The sequence below is a fragment of the Styela clava genome, chromosome 11, assembly GCF_964204865.1.
Source record: "Styela clava chromosome 11, kaStyClav1.hap1.2, whole genome shotgun sequence".
Lineage (NCBI taxonomy): Eukaryota > Metazoa > Chordata > Ascidiacea > Stolidobranchia > Styelidae > Styela > Styela clava.
The window spans coordinates 17,064,641-17,082,891 of record NC_135260.1 but is presented as its reverse complement, the minus strand read 5'-3'; the positions used below and the strand labels follow the sequence as shown (position 1 = coordinate 17,082,891).

The following is an 18,251-nucleotide window of genomic DNA, read 5'->3' as shown; positions in this document are numbered from 1 at the left end:
TCAATGTTGAGGTCTGTGTTACCTGACCTACTCGAATTACCTTATTTAACACTGAGGCATCATTAACGATCTGTCTATAAAATTTTCGGTGGTGCCCCTAACCCTTGGTGCCCTAAAGCACGTTCTCATATTGCTTAATGGTTAATCCAACCCTGAGAATATGCCATTTCTTCATAACAACTATCTTCAAAAAAAAATCTTCGTACTTTAAAAGCTAGGAGATGCATACTGATGCATTTTAAATGTTTGATGCACGACTACGAACCAGTAAAGTTTGAACGATGAGCTCAATTGCATTTTTTTCATGAATGAATCACTTATTGCAATCTTGTGCTTTCACGTTCTTTGACTGAATACATTACATGTCTGAAATTTTGATATTGATATTATCGATAGTAGCAAATACTGGCATCGCATTTTTTACTACTGCCCTATGGAAATTTGATAATAGCAGTAAATACATTTGGCACGAATGATTGTATTTATCCCGGGCCTCCTTTTTACCAAATCGGTGATATATTTTATTTTATTAAGTTTCACCAAGTGACTAGTGTAATATAGCAGCAAGCTTAACCGTCGATCAGAAATCAGTAATTACAAATCGAGAAAGTTATTTATTCAACTCTGATTCAATTATATATTAATATTGAGTTTAACAATCTCCAGCTGCGATTATAGTCGTAACTACCCTCCTCTCTGTCCACCGGTGTCGCGCTTGTGTTAAATTTTTTTTTTCGGTAAACCTATTAATATTTCATGCTTTTGATCCTTTATCTTATTTAATAGAAAAGTGCGTGGGCTATTGTGACGATAAAGAAGAACGACCCACGAAGGAATAATTGTGACAATATGTACGTTTTCCAAAATATTCAAACTGATTTTATCAGAAGTGTCGTTTTAGAGTAGTCGACGAAGAGGATGCGTGGTGATATTTGTCGATAAAAAAGTTCATAATTGTAACATCCGAAGTTCTTTAATGAGTTTAGACTTTGAGCTTAGATATGGTTTGAATATTTTGAAATAGTTTGTCGAATCATAAACATAACTTCCATTCTTACAATAAATTTCCGGAATTATGGGATAATAGAAAAACATGAATTTTGAAAAAATTAATTTTGATTCAAGACTGCCCGGATGGAAAATAGAAAAGACTTCACAATTGGAAATTATCGGAGATAAGGAAAGACAGAACAAATGCAGTTCAAATTTACAAAATGTATCTTCGTCTTTGTACACAAAAGCCTTTATCGAGGGAGTTGGCGTTCAAGGAATTCGTTACATATTTATGAATGATCATACTTGGCATAGGAGGTATTTATTTATGATAAATATTTTTATTTCAGTTTGCCGTGTGTCCATAATCAACAGCTAAATAAGCTGATTATATTATCTGTTGTCAAATAACAATACTCGAAACATTGATTTATATTTCAGGTTGCTTTGGGTTTTGATGGTTCTCGGGGCTTCTGCATATGCTATATTTATGACTGTCAACAATGTAAACAATTTCCTATCGTATCCTTCAACAACAAAAACTGAAGAATTTTTTGTAAAGAAAATATCCTTTCCCGCGGTGACAATGTGCAACTTCAATGTGTTCCAGTAAGACAATTAATATAAATTTGTAAATGAAAATTCGAAGTTTTTTGAAATAACAACTTTGTGATGAAATAATGCAAAAACTGGAAATTATTCTAAATGGGCATGTTCACCATCGTCGCTCAGTCAATATTCAACCAAACAAATGTATATATCTTTTGTTTGTAAAAGAAAATACCGTTTCTTGCATATAAAATAGCATTTGTTTTATTTTTTGTTGAACAGGAAGAAAAAATTATCTCCTGCTGAATCAAAGATGTTGGAAATTATGTATCGACCTTTTCCTGATTTTGGGCCGGACAAAATCAATGCTTCGGAATATGATAATATCAATATTAGACAATTTTTTCACAACAAATCATATAATTACCTTACGTACATGGGAGTGTAAGACATGATTCAATGTATATTTTGACTAGTATTTCAAAAAAGTGTTATAACATCAATTTTTTATTAAGTTTGATTTTGTTAAAAGTATATTTTTCTGTGACAGTTGCAATAACCTGTTATCATAATATACTCAGTGCTATTGCTCCAGGTGTGAATTTCCAGAAGTCTTTGTGTGGATTACAAAAGCCACGCACCAGACCTAAAAGAAAATGAACAATAGGATGATTATGAGGAGACATTTCCCATACATTTTAATTTCAGTTGTTCTTATCGTGGGAAACTGTGTAACAGAACAAAGGTACTTCATACAAAACTTAGAGATATTGGCGTCTGTTTGACGTTTGATCCATCAAAAGACGAAGAAGAAAAATACCAAACTTTAAGAGGTAGGTTCCTCAGGAATGAGTCTATATTTAAGGCAATGTTATATCATATCAAGTTAACAGGACATATTAAAATCGTTCGGTCATTAGTAAAAGATAATGTTATCATGATTCATATTTGGCCAATCTTGTACATGCTATTTGAAAAGGTGGTCAGGGGCATATTTTTATGGATAGGGCAACCAGTAACAACGGTCCTCAATCATTACTGATTCAAGATTTCATTCCACATTCATCTATTAAACATTAGCACGTGACGCTGTCCGAAATGATCAAATTGTCACAGTTATCTTATCAATTAACAGGTGTGGATGGTGGCCTTGAAGTTGGATTTATGTCAGACGTAAAGGATTGGACTCATGGACCTTTCATGACATTAGAGGGATTTTCTGTATTGGTTCACGATCCATCAGATGATGTAGTATTATTGGAAAACAGAGGGATTTATGTACCGGTTGGCGCAACTGTGAACCTGATGATAAATAAACTCATTGAACAAAGAATGGTAATACTGATAAAACATTTATTGGACACGAAAAGGACCTATGGATCGTTTTGCCATAGTGTTGCGAGGATCATGTTGTTACTATTCTTTTTCTTCTTATTCTTTTTGTAGAAAAATCGCTTTCTCAATAACTGGATCAATTGCTTCGAAATTTTCAGTGTTTGAAGTTGTTGATTGTTGTTGTCACTAGAAGACTATTACTTTTATTAATTCCTTAATTTCCTTTTTTTTGTGATATTTTATCCAAATTATTTATTTTTTAAGAGAACACGGTTTTAATCCGTCAAGCGTGACGGCTGTTTCCGATTTGAAGCGACGCTACGCGAAACTAGGATTATTTTGATTCCCACTGATATTATCGAAACCTTTGTCCTCAAAAAGACATAAAGTTTTAAATTGTGAACCAACCAAGAATTATACAATACTTCCTATCTTTTGTATATGTTTGTCTGTCTGTCCACTTCTGTTCTCATTAAAAAGTTCCTCGTTGTCTTCGTTGTCATAAAATTTATTCTGTTCGTAGCACAAAATGCTGATATTTAATTATCCTTGTCTGGGTTTAGCTTCTGTAATTGGCTTCGACTTTAGCTTCTCACAAACTCCCGCTTAAACTCAAAAGCTAAAACAGAAATGTTTCTTAATCAGGAACCACCTCATGGGCAATGCGGTTTTCGTGAACTTAAATATTATCCGAAATACACTCAAACAGCTTGTTTGGTTGAATGCGAAATGGATTATATGATGGAGAATTGCCATTGTGTGGCAGAATACGCTCTGGATTTCCCTTCAGTGAAAACCTGCAACAAATTTCAACTTGACCAATGCAAGATTCAGCATATTTCGAATGGTAAACTGATTTTTATGTGTTTATACTATCACAACTATAAATAGCTAAGTAAGTTTAATACAGGTTAAATATCAATATTGGAGCTAATCCTACATTTATAGAGGTAGGAAGATTTTGAGAAAATGCGTTTCCGAGAAAAGCCTCCAGCAAACGCGGCCTATACAATCCTGAATAATTTGTTGTCACATGAACATATGAATGATTATAAACAAAAAACGATTTCACAGACTATTTTTTTTTAGGAATAGACAAACTTTGGTGCGACACTAATCTACTTTCAGCATTTTAGAGAATTAGGCAGGACGCATAAAAGACTAGTTATTCTTCAAATATGATAAAATAATTGGGCCAATAAGCCAATTTTGATAGTTTGTATAAATACAATTTGGGGGGCAATAAACAATCACCGGATTACTTGAATGCTTTTTAAGTCAAGTACAGAAAAATAAATCTAATGGTTCTCTTATTTTTGCATTCTCTTATTATGCACGTAGCCTAATTTGCACTCGTAAACTGAACCCAGGATGCATCTACTAAATAGACGTTACTAACTTGACATTGAATTTAGAATCCGCAAATCCATTTATCCTTCAAGAGTGCAATTGTCCTCCGGATTGTAACAGAACGATTTATGATATTACAATGACGTCTTCAAGAGTAACTGAAGGAACCAGGATACTGATGGCTAAATACGTACCGGGATTCGATATTTTGTAAGTAATATTTATACTATGAAATTGTAGGAATACTAACAAGGCAAATTGCAATAGAACCCGCAATTTTACTAGCTCTCATAGCAAAATATCTGCCCCAGATCTGAAAGATGCGATTGGGCTTTAAAATGTGAAGTGTTTGTATTTTGTCGTTAATATTACTTATCAACTATAGAAATGTTCTCAACTGAAAAAGGCTATATGCATTTCATGATTAATTGTGATAATCAACTTGATGATCATAGCATTGTACAAAGTTTATTTTTAATTTCAATCATTTCCAGGAAGAGCGGAATCTATTTTCGTGTATATTTTCCATATTTGTGGTACCGGACTACAATACAGGAAGAATCGTATTCATTAGATAAACTTTTCTGTGACATCGGAGGTGCTCTTGGACTCATGTTGGGTGCCAGTGTAATGTCATGTGCTGAACTACTGGATTTTGTTCTGTTCATGATGTCGTTTGGATCTGTTCGATTTTGGCAAAGTAGGAAAAGGAGAAAAACAAAAGTGCAAACCTTAGAATCTTAATAATATATGGGACTATGGTCTTTATTTCAATATGAATCACATTGAAAATTTACACCTCTGTAATGAAGACAATTATATTCATATTGATCCCAATTTTTTTCCGTAGTATATATATTATTAAATTATAATATTCCAGGCAAAAACACGTTATATGGTCTTTTGTATTGTTGCTTTAAATAGACTCAAAAATAAGGTATAAAAAAGGTTTTCTGTACTCTAAAAATATATATACGATTTTTTGAAATATTGTAAAAATACTGTAAGATTAAATATAAAAATATGCTTTTGTCAGATGTACCATTTTTACAAATCAACTAAACAAAAATAAAACAAATTAAGCGCAAAAATCCATTATCAAGAATCAGGAATTTTCATGAAAATAATAATTCTTCAACTGCATCGGTAAACAGCAACATCTCCTTAAAATTCAAATGAAGTTCTTCTCTCAGCAACGAATAATAAGTCTCAGGGCAACGAAGAAGTAATTTACATAATTGTGAGAGTGCGATACCGTCACAGTCTTGAAGATAACCATTTTCTGTAATCGAATAATCGAACATTACGCTAGAATTAAGAAAATTGCTGCGATGAAGGAATCGCTAATGCGGCTTGTCTCAAAAAATAGAAAAATCTGGACAATCGTGGAGACAGTCACTTAGAAGTAAACACTGCAGTGCACCTTTTCTCCAATTACAGCTTGTAACTGTATTTTAGATTAGTGATGATTACCCAACAGTATGCGGGTATCAACAGCAAAACATATTAGCACGATTTGGTTATCATCCATTACAGACGACATTGCATGCTTACCGCGATGTATGTTCAGCACCGTTTAAGAATTTGATAATCTATGGCAGCGTTTCCCAACCTTTTTTGGTCGCGGACTATTTTCTCACCGGCGAAAACCTCGAGAACTCAAGGTGCATTTATTGCAACCGTACTCTGCGCGAAGAAGCAATTAAAGCAATTACGTGCTCGTTAAAAGAGCCGACTTTTTTATTGTATAATGGCCGTTTCCGTCGCACAATATTCAATCCATGACAACGACGAGAATATAAAATATCTTTTTATTTTAATTTAATTGTGTTCATGGTAACCCACGGTTGCGTCGACTTACGACAAGATGAAAGCATTACTTCTTTAAAATGCCACGGCAATCTGCAAACATAATAATGCGAGAATGATATTGCCCGATTATATTTAGTTTTGATACATATGTTTTGCGATCTTGCGAATTTGCTATCGCTGTTAGAAAATTCTACTATCTGCTATAAAGTTCCAGAAAGTACAACTTGATTTAGCACTTATTAAAAATATATTTAAAGTATATTAGTAAATCAAAAATAAAAATTCATCGCCTTGCTTCACTATTAATTTAATTGTGGTGATTTTAATCTGCAGTTGTGTATTAAAAGCAACGCGTGGTAGTGCCCGATTTGTTTTGATTCGTATTTTTGTGAATTCGACAAATCTGAGCTGTTCGTACAACACTTATGGCGCTCCAGTACTGTACGTACCAATGTGGAGTCAGTAAAGCAAGGAATCCTAAGGAAAAATGCCCTGGTACGTGTACTACGGTAGCAGCAGTAATGGGATTCAGCCGATTCGCACCGGTTCTATACAACCGTCTCACGGAATTTTATGAGATCAGCGAACCGGTAAGCCTTACTAAAAGAAACATGTAACAGAACCGGCCGAAAAACATGACTTTTGTGATGGAACCGGCTGACAAAAAATTTGAATCCCACCACTACGTAGCACCCGAAATTTTGCGATTTACAATGTCTAAAAAAGCGTTTTTAATCCGTTGCGGACCATAATAAAACAAACCTTATGGTGTTCTCTGTTTTATTTTCAGTATTTTGTATTGCCGCTTTTCAATTTAAAAAGTTTGAATTGCCACCATTGACACCTACAAAAAAAAATTTATTCCTCGTTGTTCGAACTCGCGAGAAACACCACTAAGGTATCTATCGAAGCGTGCGCAGACTCGTGTTTTCGTCGGAAATTCGCAAGTGAGTTGGGAAATCCAATCGTTTGATCAGGCGACGCGTCACCTGTTACCAAATTTTCGAATAGTAAATTGCTATTCTGATAGTTGAGTATTCGAATATATGTCCAGTCCTACTCATTAACCAGTAATTATTGTATCGAATATTGTTATGTGAATAAACTAGCCTTTTTATTAACTCGTTTTTAATCTTGGTGTCGCAGACTTATTATGACCATCTCTGGTCCTTCGCGACTTCCAGTTAATTGCAATGAAATCCGTTACTGTAACGCATAATTACTTTTTCCTATTTTGAATTTGTGTTGTGATTTCTTGCACGACGAAATAAATTTATTGTCTATTGTCTATTTTATGTTTTATGTAAATTCTAACTTAAATCGTAACTTGGCTGATAGCTAAGTTTCGCAGAAACGTTTGCAGTCCGCAGCGAATTTCTGGCTCGCTGCGGACTCATTCAAACCCTCCGCGGACTCATTTGAGACCGCGGACTCGGGTTGGGAAACACTGATCTATGGGATAAAATGTGTAATTTCTTTCTCGTTATATATCTCAATTATTACTTCTATTTTTTGTTAAAACTTCACGATTTGTACTGCCTACCTTTGAGTCCTGTAGTTTTTATCCATTCTGTCACTTCTTCAACTGTCCATTTTCTGCAAGTAATGTTTGCTTTCGCTAGAGATATTCCTCCTCCATCCACACTCGTCGTTCTACTCACTGTTGTTGGATAAGCAGTTACAGGCCGAATTGTCTTAGCAGTATCTAAAGTCATATTTAAACATTAGAGTACCTAAGTTATTGTTGAGGAAGAATTATGGTGATATTGCATGAGGGGAATGAGTTAAGCCAACGTGAAAATGTCTATAGCAAGCACTAAGCAAACACAATGGTTGATTGTGTGCATAAATAAACATATGATTTTGCAGATGGCAATCGACCAAATGATCACCAAATAAAAAATCACGTCGATATTTTATATTCTTCACTTGTTATATTTCCAAATAGTGTGTGGCTTATACCAGTATCCATGTTAACAAGTAAATAGTTGTTAGCATTCAAATTTTGTTATCAATGAGTGTCTGCCTACCTATATTAAAAGTTTTACTGGGATATGATAAAATTAAACTTAGGTTTTATTCGGATTTTCAAGGAAAATAGTTCAACCTTTGCTGGTGGCTGGAACAAGACTTCGCTCAGTGTTAGACGACTGTGAATATGTTAAACTCTTGATCTGTTGCATTATATCTCCATATTTATTTTCGATCGCCTCGTTTGAAACATCGACGTATAATTTTGTTCCGACCATCGCACCGAGCCATCCATCAGCAACGTAACCAGGTTGCAAAAGTAAAGGTAAAATTTGCACCTGTCGTTTATATGCGTATTCAGCTTCTGTATGACGTAAAAAAGAGTTTGCGACATGATTATCTTGCACAACAGTGATTGTGTGACTTAAAGTTTTATTGCGGCGCAAAAGAATTCCGGCAAAAAGTTTTTGGGTTGTGTTGATGAATTAAAAATGAAGTTATAAATATTAATCGTATAAACCATTTTACTGTCTATAGCAGTATTGTTATAGTATACTATATATTATGTAAGCGATATATTTTTTCGAGCTCGTCTATAATTTTACCTGTTCGACATGAGTTGCTATTTTTGTAAGCATCAGACATTGCTACTATAATGAGAGCAGCGTTTTCTACTGCGTCAGCCATAGCAGACAGTATCGAATCTTGCATTTTATCGACATCCATCCACACTTCATATCCACTTTGTTTTAGGAAATCACGAAGCTATTGGAAAAGTAAAAAACGAACTAAGATATTGTTTGTGCTATCGATTGCTGCAGCAAGAGGGAAGATAACTATCCTAGGTGAATTAGGAATCTTGCTGCACACTAACACATATATACGTTTGCGTCTATAGCGTTATATTATTCAACTAATGTTTGTCTGAGGAAGTCTGACCTTGGTCCAACGAAACGTTACAGAAATTTATTTGGACAGCATAATCAACGATACTTTAAAAATTAGCGGATCTTCTGAATTTTTAGGTTAGGACAATAACCACAATGCTTGAATGTAAAAATTATCCACAGATTTCTTGCCCGCAGTACTTTCTATTTTGTAAAAGTTTGAAAAGATCGACAACCTGCAAAATGGTCTGCTGAACTTCCCAATTGTAACTTAGCATTAAATGTTTCTTGACGTTCTGTTTATTTTTCCCGCTCACGTCAAGTTCTTCCAACGGCTCTTCTAGGTTCAAAACAAACAAGGCGCTAGAGCAGGCCTTGTTTAATTTAGCGCTACATTCTGCCCTTGATCTCAGTGATTTGATACTGTCTATAAGTCCGTCTTCCTAGAAAGTAAAACGGTCAAATTTGTATCTTGATAATCAATTTTGAGTATAACGATATATATGTTGGAAAATGAGTTATTTCTATATTATTTTGATGATAATTAGTACCATATGTTTTTTAAATCTAACATTTTCATACTTTCACGTATTTTTATACTATCTATAATAATTTATTCAAACCATCTTCTAATATTTGAAAATTAAAAAAGGTTTAATTTTTGTCGCCTTCAAATGAACACATAGGCAGGCGTAAGATTTGCTTATATCAGAAGCTTATTGTTATTTCCATTAGTGGCTAAGCTCTAGCCTACCGGTATATTTACCACAGAAGAGATGGAACTCGAAATTCATTTCATTCGTTTCAAAAAAACGTATGTTTAATACAAAATACCTCTATGATCTTTTCTTTGTTTTCTGGGTGGAACGCCAAAGCCCAGATACAATTAACTGCTTCAAGATGTTCTTCTTCAGAGGCAGTTTTAGCATCCAATAGTTCTGTTAGATGAGGCAATATACCGGCATCCACAATCGTTTTCTGCCAAAAAAGAATCAAACATGCCTTCATTCGCTTGATGTTTCAAATCTGACATTGGCCAGTATTAATGGGTCAGGGTGATTTTAGGTATTCTTGCAACTCGTTACGATTCTGAAGTATAACACTAGATATTTTTTGATGACTGATTTCTTTGCATGCCACTTTGTACATTCTTTACCACGATCGTATTTGTAAGTCATTTAGAACTTTCTTCATCACGATCGTATATGTATCTTGGTTCCTTTAAAGAGCTTTTTGTCTTTTGTTCTCCCGAGCAAGCCTAACTTTAATATATAGATCATTCCTCACCTTGTTATCATCATTTGAAGCAAGTTTATTAATGGCTGCAACTGTTTCTTCTGCTGAGAATGCATATGTTCTCGCAACATGATTTGGAGACTCCAGAGCTGATTTCAGGAGATCTTTGATGAAGGATATCACCGATCTTCCTATAAACATAACAAAACAAGTTCGGCAACTTATTTTCTCAATATTCTCATACACAACATTTGGGCACGTATTAGCGAAGCTAATTGTCCAAGCCTGCTGGCTACTTTACTTGTAAATCTTTTATTAAATATATTTCTTCATGCACTGCATGGTTAAAGAATATCAAACTTCTCATCTTCTTATGATTACAATACCATGGTCTGGGACTCATTCATAAAACTTATTCGTGAAAACGTTTATGTCTAAAGTATATTCCAAAAATTACCAGTCATAAGTTTGCTATTTTCCTCTTCGTTTATACAATACGCAAGTACAATGAATATTTTCGCCTTTATTATGAGATAAGTAGATTTTTCATAAGCTAATATTTTATCTATTCCGTCATCTTTCCGGATAAGATCTCGATTTTTACTGTAGAGCCGAACAACGTTGTGTAGTATTCCAAGATTAGCCTGTGAATATACATAATATGTATGCATACAAAAAATAGGGAGAAGGGATTACTTTTTTTATTTGGTCGTTTTGTTCTTTAGCGATTTCTTTGTCAAAAGTTATTCTTGTTCACGTTGAGGGATGGTTTTTTTTCTATAGTAATAAGTAACAGCAATGATTCGAATACATATATATTTGGTGTGCTCACATTCCAAAACGGGTCTACAATAATTTCATTAAAAAAAATTTATTTACTTTCATCATGTGTCTAAGCCTAGGTTGTTTCAAATTTTCAACGCTTAGTTGAGGAATTGTATATTCTTTCATCAATCTTTCAATCACTTTTCCATCTTTATGACAAGCTTTGCCAAGTTCTACACATTTGTCCGAATAATTCCAGAATATTACTTTGATCTTAAAATAAATGAATGGCAGCTCAGCATTAACATATAAAAAATTCCATCTTCGAGCATACAAAGTATTCATTAACTATCTGTAAATTGACTGTTCACATACATTTGATGAAATTTTGAAATTAATAAGTGCAAAAATTTCCGAATGCAGTGTTTTAAGTACATCTGGCTAAATTAGTACTGCTATATATTTTCAGATGATCGATAAATTAGGCACCGAGAATTATGGTCTATTATAGAAACAGTTTGCGAGAAAAATTTATTTTGAACATATGAAAATAATCAACTAATAGATATGATATAGATACGATGTAAACATAAAAATTATTAAATACCCTGTTCAAGTTATTAAATTTAGAACAGTTTAAATCTGCGTAAAATTCTTCTGGATCCACATGAAATTCATCCCACATTCTGACGAATATACTGAGCAATCCCTTTTCAATCATCAATTCACATATTTTCTTCAATTCTTCCATACGATCTTTAGATAAAAGGTAGTAAATCTGAAAATCAATAATACATTATTATAGTAAATCTTCACGACTGTTATAACAATAAATATAATTTTCTATATAGATTAAAACTCAAATTATGCATTTTAAAGAAGTAGTTACTTTACTTTCCGTAATATTTTTCAGTTCCAATTACCTTAATCAGTTCATTCAGTTGAGAAAATATGTCGTTTTCTCCAAAATCTTCAACTTTATTTAAAGCACTCATAATTGTCTGAAAATAAGAATTGAAAAAATTTTACATGATTTATTTTACAACTATATGTTAATGTATATATATTTTGAATGTTATAGAAACAAACATCATAACAGAAATTAATGAATTTCACGTTGTCTTGAGATTCCTGTAAAATTGAATATTAGGACAAATTGTTGCTTTCTAAAGCCAACTACTTTTTGAATGCTAAATCTCCACTATTTTGGGTAAGGATTCCGTAGTTACAATTTCCATCTATATCAACAAATTTTACAACCGGTAGAAGCTTAATAATTATATCTTACGAAGTCTAACAAAACTGACAATTATTTTGAGATAGAATTCGATTTTATCGTTTAGTTTTATTTGGTCGACTGATAAACATTTGGACCACTTACGACAACATTGTCGATCATTTTTTGAAATTCAGGTGATATTGCTGGGGTTCCCACTCTTTCTTTAACTGTATGATCGAAGGCATTTCTTTTGAATGTAGGATTTGCAGTTGCGACAGAATCTATAATTTTCGCCGATTCCAAATTATTCTCATTTGGAATTGCTCCTGTTACGAAAAAAGAGATTTGCAATAACTGAAATATGTGAATGGGATATGAAAGTTTTAGAATCAGACCAGTAAACATCCATAGTTGGAAATAGGCCGCCCGGTACGCACTATATGTTTAGATTTTTGTAATCTAATGTTATTTCAATCCACATTGCATGTATACGCAAAGTGCGTTTTATGAAGTAGACCAGGGGTTCTCAAACTTTTGGTGTTGCGGAGCCCGTGAAGATGTTGACTATTATTCAAGGAGCCCTAAAATAAATTTTAAAATTGTTACTTAACGATTAATACTACTGAGTAAGTTAAAAGTACTTTACTTGATTTAAATGCTAAACCTTTTTTAATAGGGTTAATACCAAGTCATAAATAAATCTAAATTTCAAAGATAAATCATATATATTAAGGCATATATAATTTGACACTTGACAAACATATTAATAAATTAGGGGTCGAATCTTTTTCCTTTTGATATTTTTGGAAGACTTAAAAGGTTGCTGCGCGATCGCATTTTGGTACAATCGCCGACTGTTTTCGTCAGCGAGAAACGTTATACCTTATTAAACATCTTTACGTCGGTGTTTATTCTCCCTAAATCAAAAATTTCCTCAGGCATATACATGTATTGTTCCACAATGACGACGATAATTGCTTTTTTGTTCTCGTGGGCAATTATGAAATCGATGTGAAAAACATGTTAATATATTATAGTCATCGGCGACGAGATGCTAAATAATATTTAGCATCTCGTATTTAGTAAATATAATTATTAACGAATCGGCGGTAAATCCGCAACTCAAATTTCTTGATTGAAAAGCGGCATTATGAAATATTAAAACTAAAACTTAAAACCGAAGATAACACTATAAACATTGTTTCAGCAGACTCACGACAGATTCAAAACGCTTTTTTAGACATTGCAAATGACAATATATATTTGATGTTATCTTAGGTTTTCTTTGGTTATTTATCGTAGTAACTGAAATCGAAACCCATTCTGAAACTACCAAAGGAGCAGCACGCGATAGAATAAATTTCAATCGTTTGTATTTTGCCTAGACCTTGTGAATTTTTAAACGATGATCGGGTGATATCTTGCAAAGAATCTGAGTGGGAGACCTGCGATTGGGTGGAGTCAGTGCTGCAAGAAGGGCTCAAATTTGTCGAATTCACTAAATCGCTATAATCCGCCACACTGCCACGCAATCAATCAGTCATGATTACGATTTGATCGGGACGGGCACAAATATCTTATCAAACTTCTGGCACCGGTAGAAGGTATTATGTTCTTTTGTCGGCAAAATGACTCTGTTCCTAATATCTTATGATAACAGCGTTGTTCAGGATATACAGTAGTCCACAAGAACTTCGTTCACTTAACTTTGTTTCTCATTTCATGTCCGCGGATTGCCGTGGTTATTTGAGAAGTAATGATTTTCTATTGTAAGTCGACACAACCGCAGGTTACATTGAACACAATTATCCCAATAAACAAGTCATTTTAAATATGCCCGCATCGGTCATGGATTGCACAATTGTATATTGTACTTATTGAGTTTTAACGTCGACCTCGGGATTTTTGGAACGGCGATATCTTGATTAAAAATAATCTCGAGTGCGAAGGAACAAATCAAGTTTGACAAATCCCAAGATCGCGAAAATACGATTCTAATTTATTTATAGTTGGCAACTTATCACGTATTTTATGCTATTTCAGAATAGTAATCTTTCAATTTAAGTAATCCTCGTAGTAATCTCGAATCAAACGTGAGTAACGATGAGCACAATTAAATTATTATGACAAGACATTTTAAATGTTGCATCAGTCACGGATTGAATATTTTACGCAACAGAAATCTCGTTATCCTCTAAAAAAGTTTTTTTACTTAATCGCGAATAATGTTGCGCGGAAATTTCCGATTTCAATTTTGAATCCCCCCTCTCCCTTAAGAATTCTGGCTGCGCTCCTGCTTATAAATAATGTAAATCTCGAATTCCGCCACTTTGTCATATTTCGAGGCTATACTGTTGCCAAATTTTATTAAAGCTGTTATTGCTTCTTTGGACAGTTACAAAATTAGCCAAGTCAGTCTTTTGAAAACTAATCAAATAGCTCGCGGAGCCCCTAGGCTTCTCTCGCGGAGCCCTGGGGCTCCGTACGGAGCACTTTGAGAACCTATGAAGTAGACAACACTTATCGGGTTTTTCGCGTTTAGTTAGGCATGCAGCGACTCGGAAGAAAACTAATGAAGACCCAATTGAGTTGCGGTCCGTACGCCATACTTATATGATTACCTCGCTCTGCCCAATACAAAACAACCTGAATTTGAACCCCTCTTTGCGACAAAGAATACTCCCGTCGTCATGTTTGACATGGCTAGTCTACAACTATCTGATTTCTTGTTATGTAAATTTCATTACAAAACTTGCAAATATCATAGACTTTACCTGATTTTCGTTTTGAAGGCGATGAACCCATCTTCAAATCGACAGAACTGCCATTCCTAAGGCTGCTATATATATACCGTCGGCAGAAATCGTGAGAAAGCTCGAGTTATTCCAGTAACACGCGCACACCCATTCTCTCGTCGCTTTTGTTCGGTCAGATATTACAATATTTGTTCAGGTCGTCGCCGATTCGCTTCAACTGAAATAATAGAGTTTGTTACGAGCTAGAGCAAGGATATGGCTATGCTGAATATGAACGTAAGCTGTATTAGGGCCTAGATATTTACTTATCGTGTTATGAAATACAGCGGACGTTATTGTTTGATTAGAGTTAGATTGAAGACCAGTGTTTTGCCATCAAGTGGCGTGAGGAGTTTTGTGGAAAGAAAAATTATTTTATTTACTTCGTTTTGCAATTTTTCATTACGTGTTTACCAATAATTTGAAATATTCGGGGTTCATATCATTAATTTACCAGTAATGGAGGATTTTATGTGCTTTATTGATTTCCTTCGCAAATCGTTTTACGTGCAATAAACACTACTGAAATGCTATCTGGTTACAGCTGAAAACCGCATTGGTTTCGACGAACTGAAGTAAAGCACTAAGCAACAATATCCTTCCTAAAAGAAGATAGCAATGCTCAAATATAGATCATGCACCGGTACTGTTAAGCCTGAGCTGAACACCGAGTTTGCAAAGAAGCGGGCGGAATATATAAATAACGAGCAACAACCAAAATTTAGAAAATCGATCCAGTTACTCAAATCTACTCAACAAAAAAAAGTTTCTTCAAACACTACGGTGCAGAAAATTGGTTACACGGGAATTTCCCGGAAAGTCAACAACCATAGGTCTACAACGACACATCATGCAAAGTTGCAGTCGTTTTATATAAGCCATCAAACGCAATGCAATTAACTTTATGCAATTGAATCACATATTAACATCGTTAGCACAAAAAGACAGGTAATTTCCCACTGCCAATTATTAATTAAAAAGTCTGTCTGGCCATAAGAAAATTAAATGAATATTCTTATTTGGACGCTCCCGTAGTATGTGCACCAAGATGGCGGACACCGAAACGTAGTAGGTGTACCAAGTTAGGGATAGGCCACAATGTTATTCCAATTTTCCCTTATTTTAATTCTATCACGAATTTGGGGACTAGCCAAATGACTCCAGTATATGTATCTGAAATTATGGCCTAACCCTAACCTGGTACACATACTACGTCTTGGTGTCCGCCATCTTGGTTCACATACTACGGGAGTACCTTTATTTGTACGTAATGTAGTAAAAGGAAATATTGATATTAGTATATTTTGGATATATATTGATATACAGTTCGACAACTCAAAAACTGTTTTGGCGGTCAAAAGTGCCCCGAACCGTTGATGAGGGTGATCAACGAGACTGGTCAGGTTAAATAACGGACGGCCATAGCAAGCGATAAATTTAAGTATGTTGCAGGTTGGAAGTACCTGACACCTTGGCACGCACGTACAGCCGGCCTTGTGCTTCACTCATCTGAACGTTGAAAACTTCTTCTGTATATCTACACTAACAAGCATTTTGGTTTAACATGTTAAAAACTTGATGTTAAAATGTCCCTATTACTTATAATGGCAAAGTTTAAAGTTACACTTACAGCCACAGTAAATTCAGGTAACGGTAGCAGTTTGTCGATTGGATCCCCCCCCCCCCCACACCCCGAGGAAATTAAAATCAGGAAACGTAGCCTTTTTAATATGCTCGGTGTTTCTTCTCAAACTGAGCAAGTGGAACGCCGCTAACAAAAGTAGGGATTAACAAGCCAATATATATTCAATCAATGAACTTCCAAGCATTGATCGAACTATTATTTTTAATTTACGGATTACTCAACTTTGTAAATCAGTCGAGTTGCTATACCTTGGAGAACTAAACCTGTGTAAGAATCGTTCGCCATGCCCACTTAAAAGGAACATAGTTTGAATAAAGAATGACTGTAGACACGAAGACGAGAGTAAGTACCGGGTATCATATTAAGGTTAAACACACCATGAGAAAATGAAAGACTTTTGAGAATCTGTCAAAATGAAAGTCATATCGTGCGCGTATGTGGGTAGTTTTGATTTAAAATTACAATTGTTTGTTATAAACGATAAATCTTGTGTATAGAAAAATCGAAGAGAGAGTCGCGAAATTTAGGCTGTTTATGCGTGCAAAATGTCACTAGTCTTCTTACCAGCATAATAAACTTCTACCTGGAAAGTATAAAAACTTGTTTGCAAACCGAGTAATCACACTTTTCGCTTTTTCGGTTCCGATTCATGGTGAAAGCGTTCCGTCAAATATCGCAAGATTCAGAAACCTGGAAATCAGCAATCAGCATACGTGCCTTTTCCATTCTGCATGCTTTTCTTGATTAATAAGACGAAGTTACGTTGGTTTATAACGCAATTTCTCTTCCGCCGTCACATTGCTGTTTGATAAGTGCGGTATTAATGGCCCGGCGACGTCTTGGCGCCGAGTAATCCCACTTTTCGCTTCCGATTCATAGCGAAAGAGCTCCGTCAAATCTTGCAAGCTCAGAAAACTGAAAATCAGCATGCGTGATTTTTCCGTTCTGCATGCGTCACTTGATTAATGTTACCATCCAAATAAAATGTTATGAATATTTCTTTGTTTAAACCAGAAAATGGTCAAGAACTACAGTATAATATTATAGAGCAGGGGTGTGCAAACTTTTTCATTGGCGGGCCAAATACAAGTAACTGGGTGAAGCCGCGGGCCGCACCTTCATTTAATTTTGGCATTCTGGTAGTTGCAAGCACAAAAATTGCCTATATTTGCTATTGATTCTACGGCATTATTAGGGGTTCTTGCAGAAATAGTAGATTTAAAACGCATAAACTTCTGAAGAAACTGCTATTTAAATTTTTGTCATCCCGACTTCAAACGAATGCAGTGAGAAACACGTTTTTGTAATATAAATCGTGTATTTTGCAGCAGAATTTTGCTAGCTTGTTTTGCTAATATGACTGGTATGGGCTTTGCGACGAAAAAGAATAAATACTCGTTTTGCGGGTACACCATTCGAAATTGTTATTTCTCCGCGGGCCGCACAACTTCTGCTTGCGGGCCGCATTTGGCCCGCGGGCCGCAGTTTGCACACCCCTGTTCTAGAGCTTCACCTTGACATCCAACCAGATCTGAACTTGTTGCGACTCTGCAAGTGTTCACGGGACGCGCAACAAAGGCATGAGCCGTTGAGGTCTTTTCCGGGTGATACACAGCAGTATTTTGAGCCTGGTGGCAAGTTAGCAACGACTTTATCATTGTATTCTGTTTGGCCGATCGTCGATTAACTGCAGT

At 34.9% G+C, this 18,251-nt stretch overlaps 2 protein-coding genes across 2 annotated transcripts; one reads left to right on the top strand and one right to left on the bottom strand.

Annotated features, from left to right (window-relative positions):
- Positions 1 to 952: 952 nt before the first annotated feature.
- LOC120347644 (acid-sensing ion channel 1-like) lies at positions 953 to 4,990 on the top strand. The gene is made up of 8 exons (XM_039417691.2): positions 953 to 1,311; positions 1,435 to 1,602; positions 1,825 to 1,986; positions 2,251 to 2,375; positions 2,678 to 2,877; positions 3,523 to 3,724; positions 4,293 to 4,437; positions 4,722 to 4,990. Exons 1-8 carry the CDS (start codon positions 1,094 to 1,096, stop codon positions 4,969 to 4,971), a joined length of 1,470 nt encoding a protein of 489 aa, XP_039273625.1. The 5' UTR covers positions 953 to 1,093; the 3' UTR covers positions 4,972 to 4,990.
- A 198-nt stretch (positions 4,991 to 5,188) lies between these two features.
- LOC120347643 (uncharacterized) lies at positions 5,189 to 15,028 on the bottom strand. Its single transcript, XM_039417690.2, has 13 exons — positions 14,892 to 15,028; positions 12,280 to 12,443; positions 11,822 to 11,899; positions 11,506 to 11,676; positions 11,013 to 11,171; positions 10,591 to 10,777; positions 10,185 to 10,324; positions 9,732 to 9,875; positions 9,134 to 9,340; positions 8,616 to 8,775; positions 8,147 to 8,374; positions 7,583 to 7,744; positions 5,189 to 5,509 (listed from the first exon to the last, which is right to left on the bottom strand). The coding sequence occupies exons 1-13, from the start codon at positions 14,920 to 14,922 to the stop codon at positions 5,343 to 5,345; spliced, it is 1,998 nt and encodes a 665-aa protein (XP_039273624.1). The 5' UTR covers positions 14,923 to 15,028; the 3' UTR covers positions 5,189 to 5,342.
- Positions 15,029 to 18,251: the final 3,223 nt, after the last annotated feature.

Bases quoted from the DNA above. Each gene is read 5' to 3' on its own strand.
- LOC120347644 (XM_039417691.2), top strand. From the start codon at position 1,094: ATGAATTTTGAAAAAATTAATTTTGATTCAAGACTGCCCGGATGGAAA. The intron at 2,878-3,522 runs GTAATACTGATA...TTTCTTAATCAG, and splicing joins AACTCATTGAACAAAGAATG to GAACCACCTCATGGGCAATG. The intron at 3,725-4,292 runs GTAAACTGATTT...CATTGAATTTAG, and splicing joins GATTCAGCATATTTCGAATG to AATCCGCAAATCCATTTATC.
- LOC120347643 (XM_039417690.2), bottom strand. From the start codon at position 14,922: ATGGGTTCATCGCCTTCAAAACGAAAATCAG. The intron at 9,876-10,184 runs GTGAGGAATGAT...CTTTTTTGGCAG, and splicing joins CTTCAAATGATGATAACAAG to AAAACGATTGTGGATGCCGG. The intron at 9,341-9,731 runs GTATTTTGTATT...TTTACTTTCTAG, and splicing joins ACAAAGAAAAGATCATAGAG to GAAGACGGACTTATAGACAG.